This window comes from Tachysurus fulvidraco, chromosome 21 (assembly GCF_022655615.1).
Source record: "Tachysurus fulvidraco isolate hzauxx_2018 chromosome 21, HZAU_PFXX_2.0, whole genome shotgun sequence".
Taxonomy (NCBI): domain Eukaryota; kingdom Metazoa; phylum Chordata; class Actinopteri; order Siluriformes; family Bagridae; genus Tachysurus; species Tachysurus fulvidraco.
Genome location: NC_062538.1, coordinates 947,064 through 969,581, shown reverse-complemented (window position 1 = coordinate 969,581; position 22,518 = coordinate 947,064). Strand labels below are relative to the sequence as shown.

At 39.0% G+C, this 22,518-nt stretch overlaps 1 protein-coding gene across 2 annotated transcripts in view; it reads left to right on the top strand.

Annotated features, from left to right (window-relative positions):
- The window catches only part of LOC113647557 (gamma-aminobutyric acid receptor subunit alpha-3-like), a 113,991-nt gene that overhangs the window by 40,515 nt on the left and 50,958 nt on the right, over positions 1–22,518 (top strand). For both annotated transcript variants that reach the window (XM_027154331.2, XM_027154330.2), the window contains exons 3-5: positions 1,775–1,896; positions 3,315–3,382; positions 16,120–16,340. In XM_027154331.2, the coding sequence (XP_027010132.1) occupies positions 1,775–1,896; positions 3,315–3,382; positions 16,120–16,340 (411 nt within the window). The remainder of the gene's footprint in view (positions 1–1,774; positions 1,897–3,314; positions 3,383–16,119; positions 16,341–22,518) is intronic.

Sequence of the window (22,518 nt, the reverse complement as noted above, 5' to 3'; positions counted from 1 at the left end):
CTGATGTTAATACTGACAGGTACTTAGCTCTGGATAAGCGGAGGACCTATTCACTACAGAGCCTCTGAGATCCACTTCCATCTGTAGAGATCCGTTCACCTTCATTTGAAAAAGCCAGAGCAGAAAATCCTCAGCTGGAGCTCCTCTAGATTATTTTCCTTAGAGTCAGCATGGGTCTTGACCCAGAATGAGGGATGATGGTGCTAGTGTACTGTAATGCAGATATGTGGTGCTCAGTCATCCTGATTGCATTTACCAGAGTCCTACTGGTTGTACTGTACCCACTCTGCTGTGCCTGGCCTGAATCGGGTGAAGAATCGTATCAGCAATTTTCGTTTGCTATTGTGCTTTTGTACCTTCAGTGTTCTAGCACTACAATATCTATTGTTTATTACACACAAATCTGCATTAAAGTTATATTATTTTGCAACTACCAAAAAGAATGTGACCAGGACTTCATATTAAAGGCGATACCAGATGAGAGAGATATGACAGCAGAGTTCCCTTTTGAGGGAACTCGATGCTGCGTCAGGGCTGACGCTATGGGAACGCTTCTTTGTGGAAGCGGTCTAAAGCTCTGTGTGCACACACTAACGCACCGATGCAGCGTCTCATTCCCGTATCAGGGAACAGGGTTACATGCGTAAACTGGTGTAGTTACTGAGATTTTCAAGATTTTAAAGAAAACTGCTTTTAAAACTGCCCTGCGATGGGTTGGCACTCCATCCAGGGTGTATCCTGCCTTGATGCCCGATGACGCCTGAGATAGGTACAGGCTCCCCGTGACCCGAGGTAGTTCGGATAAGCGGTAGAAAATGAGTGAGAGTTGACTAAGAAATTTAATGACTAAATGACTAAGAAATTTAATAGCAATTAATAAGGAGATATTATGTCATTAGTGAAAGAAGTGAGTAAATGTTTACCACAGTACATGTTGTAGGGCGAGAAAGTGTATTAGTATTTTACAATTCTTGCATATTTATGAGTGCGTTGTTAGATACTTCAACACTAATTGTGCAGGGTCAGTCATGACAAAGCCCTTGATTTGATTTGAGGATGCTCATTATGTCATCAACTCTGCCATTCACATTCTCTATTGCTACCTCTAGTTTCACTGGGGATTCGTGACCCCGGCAAGAGTTAATTGTTCTGCATATTAAAATAATTAAGAAAGGGAAGTCTGACTGCATATTTAAGACACCATTTCTGACTTATGAGATTTATTATTTAGCCAAAACCCAAAATAATGATTGCTGTAGAGCTGCATTTCACAGCGGAGCAGCATCCTTTCATCATCATCCACTTTGTCGCTCATTCCTTCAACCACATACACATTTTAACACACCTGTGGTTGTGAATGTTTGGTGAGTTACACGGCTGGATAAATCAACAGTTATCACTAACTGGTGAACAGTTGGATAAGTGATGAGGGAGATGTTGCAGGAAATTGGATGTATCGGGAGGTTGAATATGAGAGTTGCACCAGGTTCTTCATTGTTTACTTCTTGTTAGATGCAGTTTTTTCACTTACAGAGTTGATCCTAGGTGAGTTGTAGTGACCGCGGTGCTCTGTGGAGGTGCAACAACAGCACGAATTATTCAAAACACGTATAAAAGCTCAAAGATTCTGACATATATCAAGCTGTTATTCTCTCTTTGTTCTCCTCTCTTTATTGTCCAATTGTTCAACTTCTCTTATACTGTATCATCCTAACAGGACAAACTTGTCACCCCTAACCTTTTGCTTTATCTCACACTTCTCCTCACTCTACAGGGCTGTAGCAGGGCACAGAGAGCCTCTTCCTGATGACAGTAAAGACAACATCACTATTTTTACTCGGATTCTGGATCGCTTGCTGGATGGATATGACAACAGGCTGCGCCCTGGTCTCGGAGGTCAGCCACAAATTTTTGTCCTTATTTTTCATTTTGTTCTTACTGTCCACTTTGTGGCCTACCAATAAAACTGTAATGGATCGGTGTAATGACCCAACTGTAGAGACTCCCTGCACAGCAGTCACAGCACAGCTCCCTCTCTGATACACACGTCCATAACAGTTCCACATCCATTTTAAGGCAATAAAATCCATCTATCTATCTATCTATCTATCTATCTATCTATCTATCTATCTATCTATCTATCTATCTATCTATCTATCTATCTATCTATCTAACTAACTAACTAACTAACTAACTAACTATCTTATTTGACCTACATCATCCATTTTGTTTAGGTATCAGAATCGTGCCTGAATATTTTTTTCTGGTGCCATGTGTTTTTTGTTAACGTTGTGTGTTCAGGTGTCTTCCCCACCCTTGTCTAATTCCTTCCCGCTTCAGCAAACCCGCTTCTCATGTGTCTAATTGTCTCTATTTATTCCGGCTACATTACCTTGGGCAGCGTGGAATCCTCATCTTTGTATCATCTTCGTGTCTCTGGCATAGTTTTTCTTCTCTTTCACCCAGTTTTTTTGTGTTATGTTTTATGTAATAAATCATGTTTATATCTATCCCCGCATTTGGGTCTGAATTTTTTCTTGAAGACACCCCTGAGTCCTCTTGAACCTCTTCCTGTGACATTAGGATTTTCATTGTTGCAGTTATCCAGTCAGCCATTCAACTGTCAGGCAAGAGTTGTAGTTAATTATCTTTATCTTTTTCCACCTGTACACACCTAAAGTAGCCTCAAATTGGAATCTGTGTGGTCTCCTGCTGTTGTAGCTCATACTGCTTAAAGGTTGTAGCTTTCTAATTGTTGTAAAGAATGATTAGTAAAACTGGATGTTTTTCATACCATACTGTCAAATCTTTTGTACACTTGTGCTGCCACCACAACAGCAGCAATATTATTGAGATCAGTATTAAAAAAAAATTATATATACTTAAATTTTAGATATTATTTGTTTTACTTCCAGGATTTAACACTACATATTATAAAATGCTCCCCCCCCCCTTAATGGGAGTAGTGGTAAATGCTTGGGTTTGTTTACCTCCAATGTTCCCTTCTTAAGCACTGCCTGTGTCGCCTTTTATGGTAATGATCTTACCAGATGAGGCATGATAAAAACATTAAACTAAACCAAAGCAAACACTAGCTTTCACTTTTTCCATTTTCTTCCTTTTTTTCTTTTCTTTTCTCTCTTTTTTCCTTTTTACTATTGCTCATTAGTCTGCTGCTGTGATATCAACCCACTCAGTCATTAGGAACATTGTTCAGTTCACTTTCTTGTGAGATATTTCCCTCTCCGTTTCATGTATAAAAGAATTCAGAAATTATCTTTAAAATATTTTCTTTCTCCTTTCTGTTTAATCAGAGAGTGTGACTGAAGTTCGAACCAACATCTACGTCACCAGTTTTGGACCAGTATCTGATACAGACATGGTAAGTCGTGTTTTGTATGCATGTATCTTTTATAGATGGGAAACAAATACCTGAATGTGTAAAAACTGAGATGTTTCTACTTGCCCTTCAAATGAATTCAAGTCCACATTTACTTGTCAAATGCTGCATGAAGTACAAGACACCATTGTCAGGATTTTTTTATTCCCTCTCTCAGTCCTGGTGAACACGCGAGTGTGATGTTTTGTTATAGGGTAATTTAAAAAAAGATGTAATTGGTAACAAGGCGGGACGAAGGAAACGTACGCATCTTAATCATACACACAATTGGCTCTGGTAGGCAAGATGAATCACTGCAGCTGTGTGGCATCACTTTGTATTCAGGATGAGACCTAATGGTGAGAGGAAAACTGTACACTCTGTCACGTTATATGGAGCGTAAAATGATACTTGAATTACAAAGCAATAATTAGGCAGGTTAACATTAACATTAATCAGCCTTTGTGTCTAAAATAAAGACATGTATAATTTTTTTATTTCACTTATTTGTTTGTATGTGTGCACCTTTATTTCAGAACTATTTAAAAGGAGGCTAATTAGAATCGCATTATAATCTCCTGAACTACTTAGATTACAGATTCATCTGAATATCCACATTTTTCTCCTTTTTTAATGTTGTTGTGACTCTCAGAATGTAGAACAACCACAGATTTGACCTTATACTAAAGTTAGCTTTAAAAAGTAGCTTTATATTAAAGGTGGGGTCTGCATTGTTTGAAAGCCGATGTCGACATATAAAATCACCAAAACAAACACGTCCCTAAACCAAACGGGTCCCACCCCTGTATCGATAGCTCCGCCCACACATACATACATTACCCGGGCGACTAACAGAAAGAAATGTGTCTTTATCATAGCTGAAGGGAAGAACAATACGATTGTAGATAAACAAACAAGCAAAAATGCCACACAAGCATAATGATGTAAAGGACAAAGGCATATATTAGTTCTGTGTAACAAAGCAAAACCAACGTTACTCACCTATCGAGAAGGAAAAAAGCGCCTCGGCGTCTTAAGTAAAGTCGGCCACATATTCACAGGTCGGAGTTTCCCGAGTCGATAACTCCTGAGCTAAACGCTCTTACTACACAAAACGCGGTTGTAGCTGCCTCTCTACATTACTACGATAGAAAAGAGGTGTTATTTGTGTAGTAACAGCGTTTAGCTCAGGAGTTATTGACTCGGGAAACTCCAACCTGTGAATATGTGGCCAACTTCCTGCTCCTTCAGTTCTCTCCAGCGCTGGAAAGCTGATCCTATATTAACACGTCCTACTTCTCGTCCTTATCGTAAGCCTTTCTTCTCTTTCTTTCTTTGTTTTTATCCTCCATGTCAATGTTAAAACCGCTTTCTGCTAACGTCACACACGCGCACTGAACACTCTCTCCGCCCATATCGACAAGACACGCCCCTTTCTGCTCATTGGCTACACGTTTGTTTTGTTTTTTGTTTTGTTTGTTGGTCTGACTCGGTTTTCTGAAGCACTTCTCAAACAACGTAGACCCCACCTTTAATGCACTAGATTGAATTCATTATCATTCATTATCTAATGCTAACGATAAACAGACAGAAAGAAAAAACTGTTGTTTAATAAAAACCACATCATATAAATAAAGGGCAGCTTTCTGTAAGGAGACGCTGCTTAGTTATCGAAGGAGTCTCTAGTCTCAGAGAAGGAGTCTCGCTTCGCAGTTTTTCCAGTAACGTAACGAGCTGTTGATGTGTGTTTTTTTTTGTCACTTTAACAGAACTATCATTAATATCTTATCACGTTATACATTAGAATACATTAGAATCCTATCACAATACATCACACAATGTTTTACAGTATTTAGCTTTGCTTTAACAGTACTTTTTTTTTTCTAAAAAAGAGTCAATATTTTTCAGTATAACGTCAAAGCTGCGTTATCATTGAGATGAGGGGAAATTAAATTCTGTTTAAAAAAATAGATTTTTATAAAGATCTTATCATGTTTAAAAGGAGTTAATTATGAAAGCACACATTATCATCTCAAAACACACCCAGCATGATTAGTCTGGAGGTCTGGAGTAATACATCAAAAATGTTAGCATTAGCAAATCTCTGAGTTACTAGAGAAATAAACCTTGTTAAAAGCACAGACCATTGTGTATTTTTCCGTACTTATCTGTGCGGCCGTGGCCTCGTGGAGCCGTGGCGTTATTCTATACAATACGAAATGACATGAAGATGAAGTGAATCAAAGAGAAAATAGCAAGTATTCAAGTGCTTTTGTGATTGATTGTAAATTTAGAAATATTCTTCTACTTAGCAATAAAAAAATGAAGCAAAGTCAAATCGGACCCTTATGAATGAAGGTTATTTTGGCATCATTAATTCATGTTTTCTTTTTGTTTTGTTTTCTTTCTTTTTTTTTTTGCTTTTATCTATGCCTGTTTTTTTATTGCCATTATCTTGGCTATTATGACTACGTGAATATTTTGTTTCTATTTTCTTCTCTCCTCTATTTCTGTTCTTTTATTTTTTTTTATTCCTATTTTGTCTCTAATGTTTTCTCCTGCTTCCTCCAGCCCTTTAATCCTTTTCTTTGTTCCCCAAATCTTTTATTTATTTCTTTTGTTAGCGTTCTTTATTTATTGCATCATCTTGCCTTCTCACACACTCACACTTCCTTCTCGCTGGCTTTGTGTCTGATGACTCTGGAGTGTTGAATTGACACGAGTCTAATCTAACAAAGGTGCTATGTTGAGCCTCGTGCTTGCTGAGGGTGGCAGCGCCAGTCGGAGGCTCGTCCCAAGAGGCATTCTAATTCTCGACTTGTTTCAAACGTGCACTGTAGACCAAAGCTAATGCTGACATCGGAACGTTTTGTGTCTCCTGGGTCAGAACTGAAATTTTTAAAAAAGATCTTTATTTCAAGAGAAGCAGGGTCAGTGTTTTCCTATTTCCCTGGATTTTACATTATTAAACTGCCCCAAAAATACCCCACATATCTTTTCTATGCTCACTCATTTATTCTATCACTAGTTATTTACCCTAGCAACACATAAAATCATCCAGATACAGGTTCCACAGTTACAAAAATGTTTTTATAAATATATAATCTTCCGGTGACTTGGTGTTTTATATATATATATATATATATATATATATATATATATATATATATATATATATATATATATATGAAATCTCTGACCTCCTGGGATTTAAAAATCTTTTCTGCGAGCCAAACCCGAAGGCAGATGAACTACAACAGCCGTAGACCAGATCACGTTCCTCTACAGTCAACCAAGAGCAGGAATCTGAGGCTATAGTGGGGAAGACTCACTTTAAACCAGACAGACGAAAATCTTTCCAGTCTTTAAGTATGAAAGTGATTGAGATGGTGTTTTTCTCAGGGATCAGGCGTTCCAAATAAATCGTCCTCTGCATAAATTAGTGTTTTAACATCAACCAATAATAAAACAAAGCAGGTTAAAATGTGAAAAATCTTCAGGCAAACATAAGTCTTAAAAGCTTAACTGGTGATGTATAGCATGTGGCAGCACCAAGAATTGACGTTGTGTTGCCATGGATACAAGTCATAATTCCGACTGATGTAAATCCATGCTGTGAAATTGCAAGGCACTTAGGACTTTGAGTGTCCCTCATGAACAACTTTTCTTTCTTTTTAACATCTCCTGCTTGTTCACTGCTGCTAGCCGGTCTCCTGTTTTTAATTATCTTTAATTTCCTTCTGAGAAAGATAAAACATTTATACAAGTTAACAAACCACACTTATGAATACGATGCAGTCTAACACAGCAAGTAGTAGCTCAGTGGTAGGGACATTACACTACGGCCTTCACTAAATAACAGGGGTTTCGTTACCATGACGTAAAGTGGGCGTGTTTCTGGAGGTCTTGGAAAAACGCCCTCTTTCAAAGAAAAAAGAGCATACCTACGATGGATAATGAAGGACACAACAGTCATACAGGTAGATTTTATATTTTATATCTATTATGTTTTATTATCTTACAGTTACGCTGTTTTCGAAAACAAATATACAACCAAAAACTACGGTTAGGGTTAGGGTTATGGTTAGGGTTAGAGTTAGAGTTAGATTATCAAATAGGCCACACCTACCTGATGATGCGATATCTGTTACGCTGTTCTGAAATCCCTGGAAATAAGTGCATCCCGTTACACTACAGATCTGAAAGTTGTGTGTTCAAATCCCACCACCACCAAAAAGCTGCTACTCCTGGGCCCCTGATGCAGCGCACACAAAATAAACTGCAGGACTCATGTAGTCACTATTCTGTGTCATAACCTGCCGGTCAACAGATCCACTCTCCAAAGAACGAAATTTTAAAACGTCACATTTTCAGAAGACATCGTTAGTCTCCATGGGTTTCAGAGAAGCTAGATGGATGAAGGCATCTCACTCGACTAGGTTAAATACGCACGATTCGTAGAGATAATCTGCAGATTCTCTCTTTTTGCAGATTCACGCCTTTTTTCATCTCATTATCTGCACCACTCAAAGCAAATCCAGTTAGAAAACAACACTGATACATTGTTGGGATCTTGTCATAAATATATCTGCTGTATTATTTTTTTCCTACTGCTAATGATCCTCACTTCATTGATCACTGACTCCTGTGAAGGTGAGTCGATACGGCATAACGATGAAATAGTGTTGTAAATTATCTTCAATAGCGATAGATGTTTCTGTCATAGATGTGAATCATTTCTTTTCAAAGATCAGTTCTCTACAAATAATGAAAAGAAAGACAGAAAAAGAAGAGAGACGTGGCAAAAAACACCAGCCTCTCTTATAAGTCAATAGGAAAGCTGTGCACGTCATCTTTCATTCTGTAAAAGCAATTATCTTTGTTATGGACCACGGCGATAACCGTAGCACCTGCCGGAAATAAAACCGGACATAATCCGTAATCAAGGTGATGAGGCTTCATGATTACAATTGTATTTCTTACTAAATGCCTTTGTAACACAAAAGATGGCATACATTTTAGTTCTCTCATAACACTCGAGTATAACACTCGAGCGTCACACCTTTGTTAACACTCTAGCATAATGCGTTGATTATGTTCCCTATGGAAAGCGCTGTCGTTATGCAGGAAATAATTGTTTAATTGTACTAGCTGTACAACCTCTAGCCGTTATTACATCTTGTTTAATGGGTTGTAAGGTCGGGGTCCGTAATATCTGAGCAGTAACCACACTGTTAGGTGCTGGGATAGAAAGCAACTTCACAAGCTTAGGCATCTGCAGGGATGTCGGAAATTTTCTTTATTGCAGAGTCTCCCATTATCAGGCTTGGAGAAATGTTTTTTTAAAAAGAATTTCCCCTCCTTTCTGAACAGCAAGCTCAGTGAATAACCAGGAATAATTGCTGCTTCATGTCAGAATCACAAAGTTCAAATTGCTGAACTGTTTGGAAAAGACCAGCGTAATGGAAAATTGCTCGTACTGATTGTGTTGTCACATTCTGACGCCGTCTGAACCGCTAATGGAAATGAGATGAAAATGTTTTCACATCCTTTCCGTCGTGTCCGTTATTTTTCACTGTAAATCTTTTTAATGTCATGTTTAATATTATTTATTTTTTCCCCGCTCTCGATTAAACGTTTTAAATGTAACCGTCTTAACCGATCGACTAAAACAGTAAGACGGGAACGTGATCATTGTCTCCATTTCAGGAGGAGAGGATTGGAGGCGTAATCATATTACCAGCTGTGAAGTCTGGAGACGATCGCAGAAAAAAGTGTGCATTTTGCATATGATTGTTCAAACGGAGTGTGTGATGTTCATCTGCCGAGTGGATTATGGAGAAACAGTACTAAAAGTGTTAAAGGAGTATTTTAATCACATTCTAGCATTTCATCACCATTAACGTTATTCGTAAAGTGTTAGATTTGACGATTTAACGACTGGTTAAGATGGTTACATTTAATATACTTAGCTGTATGTCACGTCACTTTAATGTAGTTTTTCTTTCAAAAAGAGAAAGCACAATTTTTTGTTACCCTTTTTGACTATTAGTAAATCAGTTTTAATAAGTATAGTCATTTTAACTATATGCTATAGTAAAGGTGTCTGTATTAATAATAGATTTTTAAATTAATAACTTAGGTGAGAATACTTCCTGAATTTGTTAAAAATTATGTGAGACTGGAAGTGGGAATGGGGCGGGGCTTCCCAGTGTTAAAACTGTTCCATTTGCATTTGCCACATAAATGCGTCTCTCCGATCTTTCTACTCCCGCCCAAAATGCTAATATATTTTACCTCATTTCTGGGGTAATTGAAACGGAACACACTTTGATGCACTTTTGGTGTCAGAACGTGATCAAAAAGAAGACGTAAAAACTGGTTACGACGTTTATGCTACAAAAAACAGCGTTTACTGTTTGCTGCGTTTTCGCTGGCGGCAGCAGCGCGTTTTAAGCCCCGACGAGACGCCTGGGTGAAAGATCACCTGCGAGTGACGTACTTCCGTTTGGGAGGAGTTTAGCGCTGACGTATGTGGCTTGAACAACCACATTCATTTACACCTGTCCAGTTTCATCTGAAACGCGTCCCAGACCACCTCCTGAAGGGGTTTGTACCATCGGGTTTATATCCGTCTCCAAAACGTTTCAGAGGGCATTTAGACCTGGTCTTTTTACCATCGGGTGGCTATCGGATCACAGAAAACACAGGAAGTGACCAGGTGTAAAAGACGCCTAAGAGTCCAAAAACCTGCCAAATCGTTCCATATTTATATGCTGATTAAATCACCTCCCTTTCAGCATATTTTGATGTTAAATTGTGTAGCTGTTATGCAAATTCCATGAAGACTGGCAGGTCACAGAATTAAGAGAACATAATATAATCTGAAGTAAATGTCACTGATATCGGGACGGTGGAGAGACGAATAAATCATTATATTGCATTATAAGCCTAATGTCTTACCGCTTAGGATTCATTAACTAGGCACAGGTACAGCTAATTATTTACATAAATTATAACATTATAACATCACAAACTCTGTGTGTGTCCCTGAGCTGTGTCTCCTGTCTGCTTTATTTCTACGCAGTATGCCTTGTGAACACCACAATTTGTGTGGTAGTTTGCATCCTATTTGTTGCCGTTGCACTCGCTTGTGTCAGTCTCGCACAGGCTGTGCCCTGCAGATAAGCGCCATGATGTGGCTGACTTCACTGCTTGGAGAAACAGGCCAGCGAGCTTAGACAGTGCACTTCATCCTCTCTGACTGCACAGGCAAAGATATTCAAAACCCCCTTCAATTAGACACAAAGCCAAAATGGCCGTGCTTAACAGATTTGCTGGCCTGCGTGGTAAAACCGACGGAATGAAACGAGAAGGCTGTGCAGTCTTTTGGGATGCGCTTGCTAAAATACTGAGGGATCTTTTTAAAAATAAAGAGATGCAAAAACACTGATTAGTATTAGCTAAAATACAGCATGCAGCACATTAAACAAACACATTGCCTGAGCAAATTAAACGGTAGAATGATAACGCTGCTTTTTAATTAATTGTGCAATGCTACAGCGGATCAGAATACAGTTACATCAACACCTTGGGGAATTACTAATTTGTTAGAGGAGCTTTCTAAAGCCATGATTTAATTGCTAGTAGATAAAGAATATAGACCTCTGCTTTCTATAAAGTAGAACAAAAAAAAAAAAGATTAGATTGGGTGGAGTTCGCTGCAAAGAATAAACTCCTTTAAATGGAAAATCTGAACAATTGCGAACCAGTCAAAACCTACATCAATTTACACATGACCATGAAGTCCTTTCTCACATACAACAGAGAAGTGTGTTGTTCCACTTATCCCACAGCAACTGCATATAAAAAAACACAGCTTGTCATTTTACCAAGAATGTATGAGCTGTCCTAAAAGTGCTTAAACTGGAGACTCCTTTTGTACATTTTAAAATGGTTTAAGAACAGCAAACTTAATATATCTATCTATATATATTAGTAAAAAAAAAATAGTGCCGGTCTCTTATGGAGAGTCCTCTTTAGAAGTCCATTAGAATGAGAATTATTAGAATTATTATAGAAACGATTACAAATTAGAAAGTGTGCATTAAAGGTGCGGTCTCCGATGTTTGAAAGCCAATGTTGACATATAAAATCACCAAAACAAACACGCCCCTAAGACCAAATGGGTCCCACCCCTGTATCGATAGCTCCACCCACACATACATACGTAACCCAGGCGACTAACAGAAAGAAACGTGTCTTTATCATAGCTGAAGGGAAGAACAATACGATTGTAGATAAACAAACAAGCAAAAAATGTCTTTGTTTTTATCCTCCATGTCGATGTTAAAACCGCTTTCTGCTAATGTCACACATGCGCACTGAACACTCTCTCCACCCATATTGACAAGACACACCCCTTTCTGCTCATTGGCTACACGTTTGTTTAGATTATTGATTAGTTTGTCATTCCGACTCATTTTCTGAAGCATTTCTCAAACATTGGAGACCCCACCTAATGATATAAATTATGTACCAATTAAAGTCTTTAAGTGGTTCATCTCAACCTAACAGGCTTTAACAAATAAATTCCTACTGTCATTTAACCCTCAGCCTGTCCTCATGGGACTTATTCTGTAGCATTAACATTCTCCTTCCTTTAAATGACAAAATCCCTTATCGTGGCTGCAATGCCATGTTTATCTCCCAACACCAGTGGATTGTTTCTTCTAAGATTATCATGACGAGTAGAACGACGAATCACTGGATTTATCACAAGACACTGAGGTCTGCACTTCCTGCATCCCAACACCACACACTCCTGAGAAATTAGGTCAGCGGCCAACACTCCATAAAGACATGGGGCAAGGGTACACCCCCAGCAATATACCTCCTTTTACCTGTTTGCAATTCCATCTTTAATTAGCAAAACAATGGTCACCATAGGGGGGCACGGTGGCTTTGTGGCCAGCACGTTTGCCTCACACCTCCAGGGTTGGGGGTTCGATTCCCGACTCCGCCTTGTGTGTGTTGAGTTTGCATGTTCTCCCCGTGCCTCGGGGGTTTCCTCCGGGTACTCCGGTTTCCTCCCCCGGTCCAAAGACATACATGGTAGGTTGATTGGCATCTCTGGAAAATTGTCCGTAGTGTGTGAGTGAATGAGAGTGTGTGTGTGCCCTGTGATGGGTTGGCACTCCGTCCAGGGTGTATCCTGCCTCGATGCCCGATGACGCCTGAGATAGGCACAGGCTCCCCGTGCCCCAAGAAGTTAGGATAAGCGGTAGAAAACGAATGAATAAATGAATGAATGTTCAGCTGGAAACGAAGTCCAATTGGTCATGCATGAATTGGCACACACACATTTCGTTTGATCTTTAAATCAATCCTACTTTGTGGCTGCACTCGTTTGTTTTGCACATAACAAACCATAGCTTGCACACTTCCCTGTTAAGAGAAGAGAAAACACAAATTAGTCATTGGCTGTCAGGCGTTGGAAGTGGGCCTGCATAAAAATGCCACCAGCAGTGAGATATCTAGGTGTTGGGTTATATCTTGGGTGGAGGCTTACTTTAAAAATGGCTAGAAACCCAACTTGAAACAGCACCTTCTCCACCTTTTGGTTGTTTGTAACCAACCTTTGCAGATGCTTTACCTGCCCTACTGGTGTAAAGGTGACCTATCTATTGAGTTTAGTTCTAATATTGAGATAACTTTAACACAACCCAGTGGTTGTGTGAAAATAACAGCCAGAATTTTTTTTTTTCTCAAATGATTGCTTACTTTTTATGCATAACACTTTCTACCCTTATATTTGAGGCCATTATATTTAAGTTTTTCTTAAATATAAAAACACCTTCATGAGGATTTGCTCTTGCACTTTATTAATTAAATGAACCATAATTACTCAAATGATTCAAAAGTTCAGAGTAATGTGAAAAGGAAGAACAGGAAGTCGATCTTATGTTGAAAAAAAAAACACCCTCTGAAACAGCAGTATTTCATTTTTTCAGGATGAGGATGAAGTAGATGAACATTTGCATAACAATGCAAACTTCTACAAAAGCTTGCAAGTCTTTGAAAGCAAGAAAATACTAAAGGAACTTTAGTAAGAAATCAATAGAGGGGCAGAAAGTAGTGCGTTCTCTTGTGCTTTTTGGACTTTTTATCTACATACCGAGTGGCCCAAAGGACTCGAGCGGCGCTTTGAGGTTTAGCTTTGAGCAAAGACGAAGAAAAGTGTTTGATAATCGACACAAAAAGAGAGATGCTGGAATAGACAGAACAGCGATGCTGAGAACAGCATTTATGTCACCAGAGGCATGAGTCCGTCTTCAGCACGTTGCCACCGAGAGCCAGTTGAAAGCGCACATTTTTATTTTTATTGGCACTTAATCCGAAATGAAGTGGAGTTGACTATTAATTATAACTGAAGTTTAATTAAACACAGGACATTTTTGGTGTTTATGCAAGTGTCAATTCAGTCTTTAAATTCATAAAGCCAGGACTAAGGATCTAAATACAACATTTGTGGAGGTTCATCATTGGCTGGTTTATTACAAGCTGTAATGTGCTGATCATGTGTAGGTCTCTCCTTCCCCTTAGAGATCAGTTCTTTGTGGAATGGATCATGGCAAGGATTCTCCCGTACTACCACATCTCATTAGTTGTTCTACTGGATTCCCTGAGTTTGTTATTTTTATGAAACAGTTTGAGAGAGTTTCATTACCATGCAGTAAGTAAGAAATGATGATTTGCAGCCATAAAGCAATACATCTGATCAGCAGTGGTTGTGGGGTTTAAACAACGATAGATCGGTCCAATAATCTGACAAGAAAGCTTTCCGCAAATTGTCACACAAACCACCAGCCTGAACTGTCGATACAAGGTTGGTTGGGTCCATGGAGTTACATGTTGTTTTAGTCTTTAGCTGTCTAGTTTTGGCTTTCAGTGCAGCCTGAGGTTCCTTTTCGTGGAGCCTGATGCGGTCTTCTGCTTTTGTTGCCCATCCACCTCAAGGCTTTTCAGGTTGGAATATTTTTCTGCTCAACTTGGTTGTAATGAGTGTTTATAGCCTTTAGGTTATAGCCTTTCTGTCAGCTCTGGTCGTCCTTATCTGATCAGATTTCTCTCCTCTGACCAATCACAATAAAACAGTAAAATGTTCTAGCTCACTTAACACAACCCTACTGCGGTGCAGACGGCCATGACTACCTTTAAGAAAACAGGCATGATTTAGTATCTGTATTTTCATTCCTTTACCTTATGTTTGCATTCTGTAGCACAAGCTTTTTAGGTTTAATATGATTTTTATGTAATAAGATTTTTAGTAAGGAGATTGTAAAGATTTGATTAACCCTTGTATGGTGTTGGGGTCTGTGGGACCCATATTCATAAACATCAATAGTTTAAAAAACTTTGCTTAATTTTTTTTCCAATCATAACTTGATTAAATTTGATTTTTTTATTTATTTATTACATTTTTATTAAAAAACAACAAAAAACGAGTAGCACTTTAATTAAGAAATGTGATGTAACAAAGGTAAAGGGCAAATATTAACCCTATATGCTGTTTATATCGCTTGTAATTGGGATGAAGTAAGTAAACATCTGTATTTTAGCATCAAATTTTTCAAACAGACCCACGAACACCGGCTGAGTAACAAAAATACGAACACCGTACAAGGGTTAAATTATTTGATCATCAACATGTTAGTGTATTAATTCTACAGAGATTTAACTATAAAGGGGCTGGTTTAAAAATAAAACAAATTTCAAGAGAAAAAAATTAAACACTTTATTTCGAAACACTTGCACTTGTGATTTCATTTGTAATTTATATGAGAAATTTGATAAAACTCTGAACTTTGATAAATTTCCTGAGTGACTTCAGGAGAAACACCCCCCCCCCCCAAAAAAAAAAAAAACGAAAAAAAAAAAAACCCAAGGTCATTTGAGCAATGCAGTATTCACAGTATTGTCTCATTTCCATCTCTCTTCCACTTGAACTCTCTCTCCATTTTGGACGTGTTCACACCGGACACTCAGAAAAGTCTGAGTTGACGGTTTAACATATGTTTCCATGGCATCTGTGTATTTACAATTTTAAAATGGCTTGTTTTATACTGCTGAGTGGCATCTCAGGAAACATTCATCCAAGTATAATTCTTTGAAGTGTGCCTGAAGGATCGCTCGTCAACAAGCCTGTAGGAAAAAGCAGAGTGATGTTTTGAAGTAAAAGGTCAGGCAAGAATCTTGACTAATCAAGGCTAGTCATTTTGGAGAATGGAGTGTGGAGATGAGCTCGTCATGACTCATCCTGTTTCAGACACTCTGGCTTAGAGGACATTAAATCAGATGAGTGCAGAAAGTCATCATCAGGACAGGAAACAGGACTTTATAGGAAATTATATTATAGATAACGTTAAAATCTCACTCAGTTTAAAATACACACCTGTACTACAGTGTAAAATGTCAAATAATCTGTAAAGAACCAATTTACCATTAGCTAGAATGTAACTTGCTCGCCGGTTTATATTAGCTGTTGAAATCAGTGCTTCAATCAATGAGAACTTCTTGGGAGGTGAAGGAGACATCTTGTTTTATTATATACATATGGCAAAATAATATGTAAGTATATCAACAAAGTACAATTACGCAAACATTTTCCACTCCTGGTTAACTTTTTATTTATTTATAAAGAAAATAGCCTCTCTGATTCATTTTTCTTTCTCTTCCAGGAATACACAATCGATGTATTCTTTCGACAGAGCTGGAGAGATGAGAGGCTGAAGTTTGATGGACCCATGCAGGTTCTTCCACTCAACAACCTTCTGGCCAGTAAGATCTGGACTCCAGATACATTCTTCCACAACGGTAAAAAGTCGGTTGCTCACAACATGACCACTCCTAATAAACTCCTGCGTCTGGTGGACAACGGGACTCTGCTGTACACTATGAGGTGTGTCCTGAGCCTGATTGCTTTTGTGTAGCATGCACACATCGCTTATTACACTATAAACACTACAAAGCTTGTTCCCTTTCGAGGGCTGTGTCAGGGCTGATGCTATGGGAATGCTTCTGTGAGAAAGCTCTGTGTGCAATTTAATGGCTCAGGAAGGACACGTGGTGAAGTGTTTATGCACCAGTAAGTCCATATAAGTGCGTCACATTACTCCAGCTTTTTTGTTTTCAGAAAGCTCTCTGGGTACGAGTGTGTCAATTGTCTGTTCTGTCTGTCTAGTGCAGGGAAAGAAACATACATACAGTATATATATTTCAGGGAAAAGCTAGGCAGGGAGAACTATGTTGCAATCCGAACATTTCAAGAGGTGCGTGCATCCGTGCCCACGCTATATCACGGGGGACGAGACGCACTCTCTTTACATTGTTTGTTTGGGAGAGGAGCATGTCCGGTTGGCTCTCGAAGGAGCCAGCTGTGTGCATTGTGAGGGATTCCCTCTGAGCACTCTCCGGTCCCGCTTGGCTGTATTTTCAGCTTTGGCTGCGCCTTCGGTTCGAGCCCGATCATGGGGTTCACAGGTTGAGTTAGCAGAAGCAGAGCAAGAGACGGGTATTTCCCTTTGTCTTGCCCTCTCTCCTGACTCCGTTCGGGCGGTTTCGGTTTTGTCCAGCAGGTCTACTGTCGACCGCCCAACGAGTAAGCAGAACAGGAGAGGCTGTATTTTCTTTACCCAGTAAGGGCCTTATGTCCACCGCTGGAGCTTGTGGCGTGACCTCTCCTCCCCCTTTGTCTGTTTTGGAAGCCAGAACAAGGGTAATCTGTGTGTGCCTGGCACACTGGGTAGTGGAGGCCATTACTCAGGCCTGTGAGGCGCACGGTCTTGCCTCGCCTCTTGGCATCAGTGCTCACCTCGTCCAGAGCCTTAGCCAGGGGTGTCCCCCTAGAATATTTTTGTGCTGCGGCGTGTTGGACCTCTCCGCACACCTTTATCAGGGTCTATAACCTAGACTTGGACCCCAGTCCAGGGTCCCAGGTCCTGCAGGGCCATCGATGTTTTGCTCATTCTCTCTAACAGTCATCGACCGGTGTGTGGCGGCGTGAGTATTGGCGTTCCCATAGCGTCAGCCATGACGCAGCGTGTAGTTCCCTTAAATAGGGAACTACACCAGGTTACGTATGTAACCCGTTTCCCTGAGGAGATTCTGCATAACTGTCTATGCCCCGGGTGTCCTCTCGCACTTCCGTCTGACTAATAGAATCTGGAGCAATGTGACGTAGATGCCCTTATATGGACTTACTATGGAATCACTTTGTCACGTGTCCTTCCCGAGCCATTAGATTGGCGTGTGTGCACACAGAGCTTCACAAACTTGTTCACAGAAGCATTCCAATAGCATAAGCCCTGATACAGCATCTCATTCCCTTCTCAGGGAGCCGGGTTGCATACGTAATATTATTTTTAATAATATTATTATTTAGCTATTCATTTATTTATTGTTTTAGTGGCAATGCAAACAGTTCTGAACATGTTCTGAAATGTTTAACACCTAGCTAAAAAATATCAAATATATATTTGACTCAAACTTTTTTTTTTCAAATGTACAGGTGAGTGTGTGAATCTTGATCCACAACACAACCGTCCATTAGGAACTCCACACAGAAACCCAAACTCATGATCCTTAAACCTGAAACGGTGGAAGAGTCTAATTTTTCTGTCTTGGGTTTGGAGGATTAAATCGTTCACCTTTTTGTAAAAAAAAATACTTCATTTTTAAAATGCATTTAAACAGCAGTGGTTAAATAGATATTAGAAAGAGTCGGACGCCGGAAGTCTCCAGTCCAGTCGTAGCACTAAGAAATGAAAAGTGCTTAAAGAATGAATTAAAAAAATTGAATTGTGACTGGAATGGCCAGCAGCCGTCCAGTGCGATGTGCCCATCTGCTGTAAAAAGAGCAGGGCAATTCAAGTCTATTGACCTTTATAGTGCACCCGGGGGGCTTTCTCTACACACAGTGTGAAAGGACAGTCCGAGAGTCAGCGAGAGCTATTCATCTTTCCTCAAATTTGATTTTAGTCCTGAATTTTGGAAATGACCTTCAACCAGATTACAAGCAATCTACATTAACATATCTTGCCAGTCAAAAGTTATAGAATGCTCTATATTTCACTGTATTGTGTGTTGTATTGTGTACAATCGTATTGTACAGTTTTACGCACATAAGTATATATTTATACCTATAAGGCGTCCTATTGTTAACTTTAGTTTAATTGTTACTTAGTTAGTTTGTGTCTTTTGTTTAAGGCACATTTTGTCCTAGATGCCTATTTTATAGCCTCTGCATTATTGTGTTCATATAAAAAATTTTTTTAGATTTCTAAAATTTTCCAATAAAAAATAAAACATTTTGCCTGCAAAAACAGAAGAGTGTGAAAAACATTCAGATGAACATAAGTAAGAAGATTTTAAAACATCTTAACAGTTTCCTAATAAAACCTGCACAATTTGTAACCAGGGCTACTGAAACGTTCAGAAAGCCGAAGACAGAATTGTCAGGTTAGGTATAAATTTATTAGACGTTGCTGTCAAATACATCGTGGTTGTTGTAGAGAAACGCGAGGTTAAGTGAATTGAAAAATCTAATCGGAAAAGTCCGATATATTTGCATCGATTATTAAAACAATTAAAATTCATTTGTATAATACATCTTTGTGTAAATAATTTAATAAGCCAGCAGGGATTTATAATAGTCTGAACAGAGTTGTGCACATATCGATCTGAGGATACCGAATTGTTTCTTATCGTATTAGTTTCAGTACGTCATCAAATATCATATCAGGAGTAAGTTTTATGGTGGGCACGGTGGCTTAGTGGTTAGCACGTTCGCTTCACACCTCCAGGGTTGGGGGTATAGCTTACTGCATATGGGATGTAAAACTTACTCATTCATTCATTCATTTTCTACCCCTTATCTGAACTTCTCGGGCTTCATCAGGCATCAAGGGGTAGAAAAGTTTTACATCCCTAATGCAGTAAGCTATAATGCTTTAAACTACAATTTAACACACTGTAATTTGTCACTTTTAAGTCTAATGATTTTTTTTTTTTTTGCTGTTGTATTTTTCTTTATTAAAATGCTAATATTAGATGGAAGCTAATTTATCCACTATTCCCCTGTTGTCCATTCTTCCTCCTTCAGCATTACCTAATATTATATAATACAGTCCATCAATATATATAATGATATACATGGGCTTTACTGCTAATGAAGGGAGAGCGTAGTTCATCTATAAAATCACGTTTGGGAAGACATGCGAAGTTGACGTCTTGTACAGTAAGTGTGATAAAACATTTCTCTTTAGCCTCGAGTCGATGTTCCTCTGATCCTCCTTAGGCTTAAGAACATTAGAATTAGTGAAGTTGTGAGCTAGCGCACCTCAGAGCAGAGGGACGTTGATGTTCGATGACAGTTATGTGTAGAGACAGGATTGTATCGTTGATGCCTGTGACATACGTACCACCTCCTTTCATTTTGCGTGGAGGAGTTTTAAACTGTCTTCTTGATTTACTGTCATATTAAAATGAGACAGATAGAGTGGGTGGGTTGAATGTAACACTCTGTGGTACGACAAATGATCCGATGTACTGGCTGTAATTCTTCCTAAAGAATTATAGATTTTGTCGGGACTCTTAAACAAGGCTCGGCTCTAAACATTAGTTTAAACCTTTTACCGAGTCGCGTGATCGACCATATTTCCTGTTACTGTTAAAAATTAATACTTTTAAATCAGGTATGCTTAATATAAACAATTTATAAACCTGACACAGTGACACATCGAATAGCTTTATGTCACTGCAGTAAAGAACAATAACAAGATCAATAATGTTATTAGCTCTTATTGCAAGGGGTTGCAGGTTCATGTAGGGTCACTTGATTTACAAACAGGGTCACAAAGGACACATGAAGTCATTTTTTTAATTTGTAAAGTTATTAGAAATATTGATGGATTTTGTGTGCTAATATTTTAAAATGTTACTTGGGCTCAGATAAGCCGTGTTTAAATACAGTGTCACTGAAGAAGAGACAGGAGTCAGAGCTAGAGGTAGCCGAGCTGATGTTGAGGTTCTCTTTGGAGATGGAGATCATGACAGCAAACAGAAAGGCAGCGAAAGGTTCTCCGAGATCCAGAGCTCAAATAATGTCCTACTAATCAGATCGAAAACTCAGAAATCCTTCATGTTAACACCTGTAACCGTTAATATCCTGCTGTATTTTATATCAACATTATCACATCACATTGATGAAGTTTTAAAACCTCAGCCTTTGCTTCATGCTTCCAGTGACGAACCGAATCCAGCAAATGTCACTTTCCATAATTATTAACTTGTCTCCATAGCAACTCAAATGTTAACCTATACCTATATTTACAATCCCCCACACACCTGCTTCTCATTAACATCGCACATGCACCCACCTCCAGTGGTTTAACACACAGTCCTAGCCAAATGTTACCAACAATACAGTAAGAAAACACAACTCTTTGTAGAACTTGTTAACTTCTTGCTCTCGGATCATAATGAGAGTCTAAATGAGCGCTTCATTAAAAGCAGGAGCACTTAGAGGGTAAGCCCCTTAAGCTTATGTAATAAAAATCCCATAGACAGTGTTAAGTGTTAACTGTAAAACATAAATGTGTGCTGTGCTACAAGTGCCTAATGAGTGCCATAAAGATTTTGGCCTTTGGTTCAGACCTTAATCGTAATTATTTTTAGTAAATGCTTTATCCTGGTCTCGGTCACAGGAATAATGCACCCTGGAAGGTGTACCATCATGTCATTCACAGCACACTTAAAGGCCATGATTGGTTTCAGCAAAAGCCTTTTTTTTTATTTGTTTTAATGATTTCAGTTGGTGGCTTCGAAAAGTAATTACAGTATCTGTCACTGCAAAGGGGGGAAAATAACATTTATTCACACATTTTAAGATTTTGCCATCAAATCAGCTGCGAACATTCGATACATAATTATAAAAAAAGACATCACGATATCTTAGGGGCTTTTTACCCCTGGTCACTTCCTGCGTTTTCTGTGATCCGATATCTACCCGGCGGTATAAAGACCAGGTCTAAATGCCCTCCGAAACGTTTTGGAGACGGATATAAACCCAATGGTACAAACCCCTTCAGGAGGTGGTCTGGGACGCGTTTCAGATTAAACTGGACAGGTGTAAATGAATGTGGTTGTTCAAGCCACATACGTCAGCGCTATACTCCTCCCAAACAGAAGTACGTCACTCGCAGGTGATCTTTCACCCAGAAACAGAACACACTTTGGTGTACGTGGTTTTCAGAACGCGATCAAAAAGTAGACGTAAAAACTACAAAAAACAGCGTTTACTGTTTGCTGCGTCTTCGCCGGCGGCAAACAGTAAACGCTGTTTTTTGTAGCATAAACGTCGTAACCAGTTTTTACGTCTTCTTTTTGATCGCGTTCTGAAAACCGTGTACACCAAAGTGTGTTCTGTTTCAATTACCCCGGAAATGAGGTAAAATATATTAGCATTTTGGGCGGGAGTAGAAAGTTCGGATCGATATCCGATTCGCCGAGACGCATTTATGTGGCCTGATGTACCGAGTTATACCTCACTATACCTCACAAAGGGCCGTATAACTCGCTTTGTCATGATATTGATATATCAACATATTGCACAACCCTAGGAACAAGATATTTACGTAGTAGGTTCTGACACTTGCAGACTGTCAGAGATTCACTTTCCACTTTTGCAGGTGTGTATGAAGAATAACAGTAAGAACGTTGAAATAAATCTGGCAGATTACAGCTTAAAGTCATAATAAACACTCACTATGTGTGAAAGGTTTGAGGAAGATGACATGCACAGTCATGACTCGCTCATCCTCGTTGTTCATTACATACATTAGCTTTCGTTTGTTTAGAAATTGTGAATTTTATATTCAGTACATGATACAAGATACCCAGGTTAGGACAAATGTATTCCTTTTTACTGCAAGCTTCTGTTTAGGAGACAGTGTCACTGAAGAAGAGACAGGAGTCAGAGCTAGACGTAGCCGAGCTGAAGATGTTTAGGTTCTCTTTGGAAGTGACGAGATCGGACAGGATTAGGAACGAGTGCATCAGAGGGACGGCTCATGTTGGAC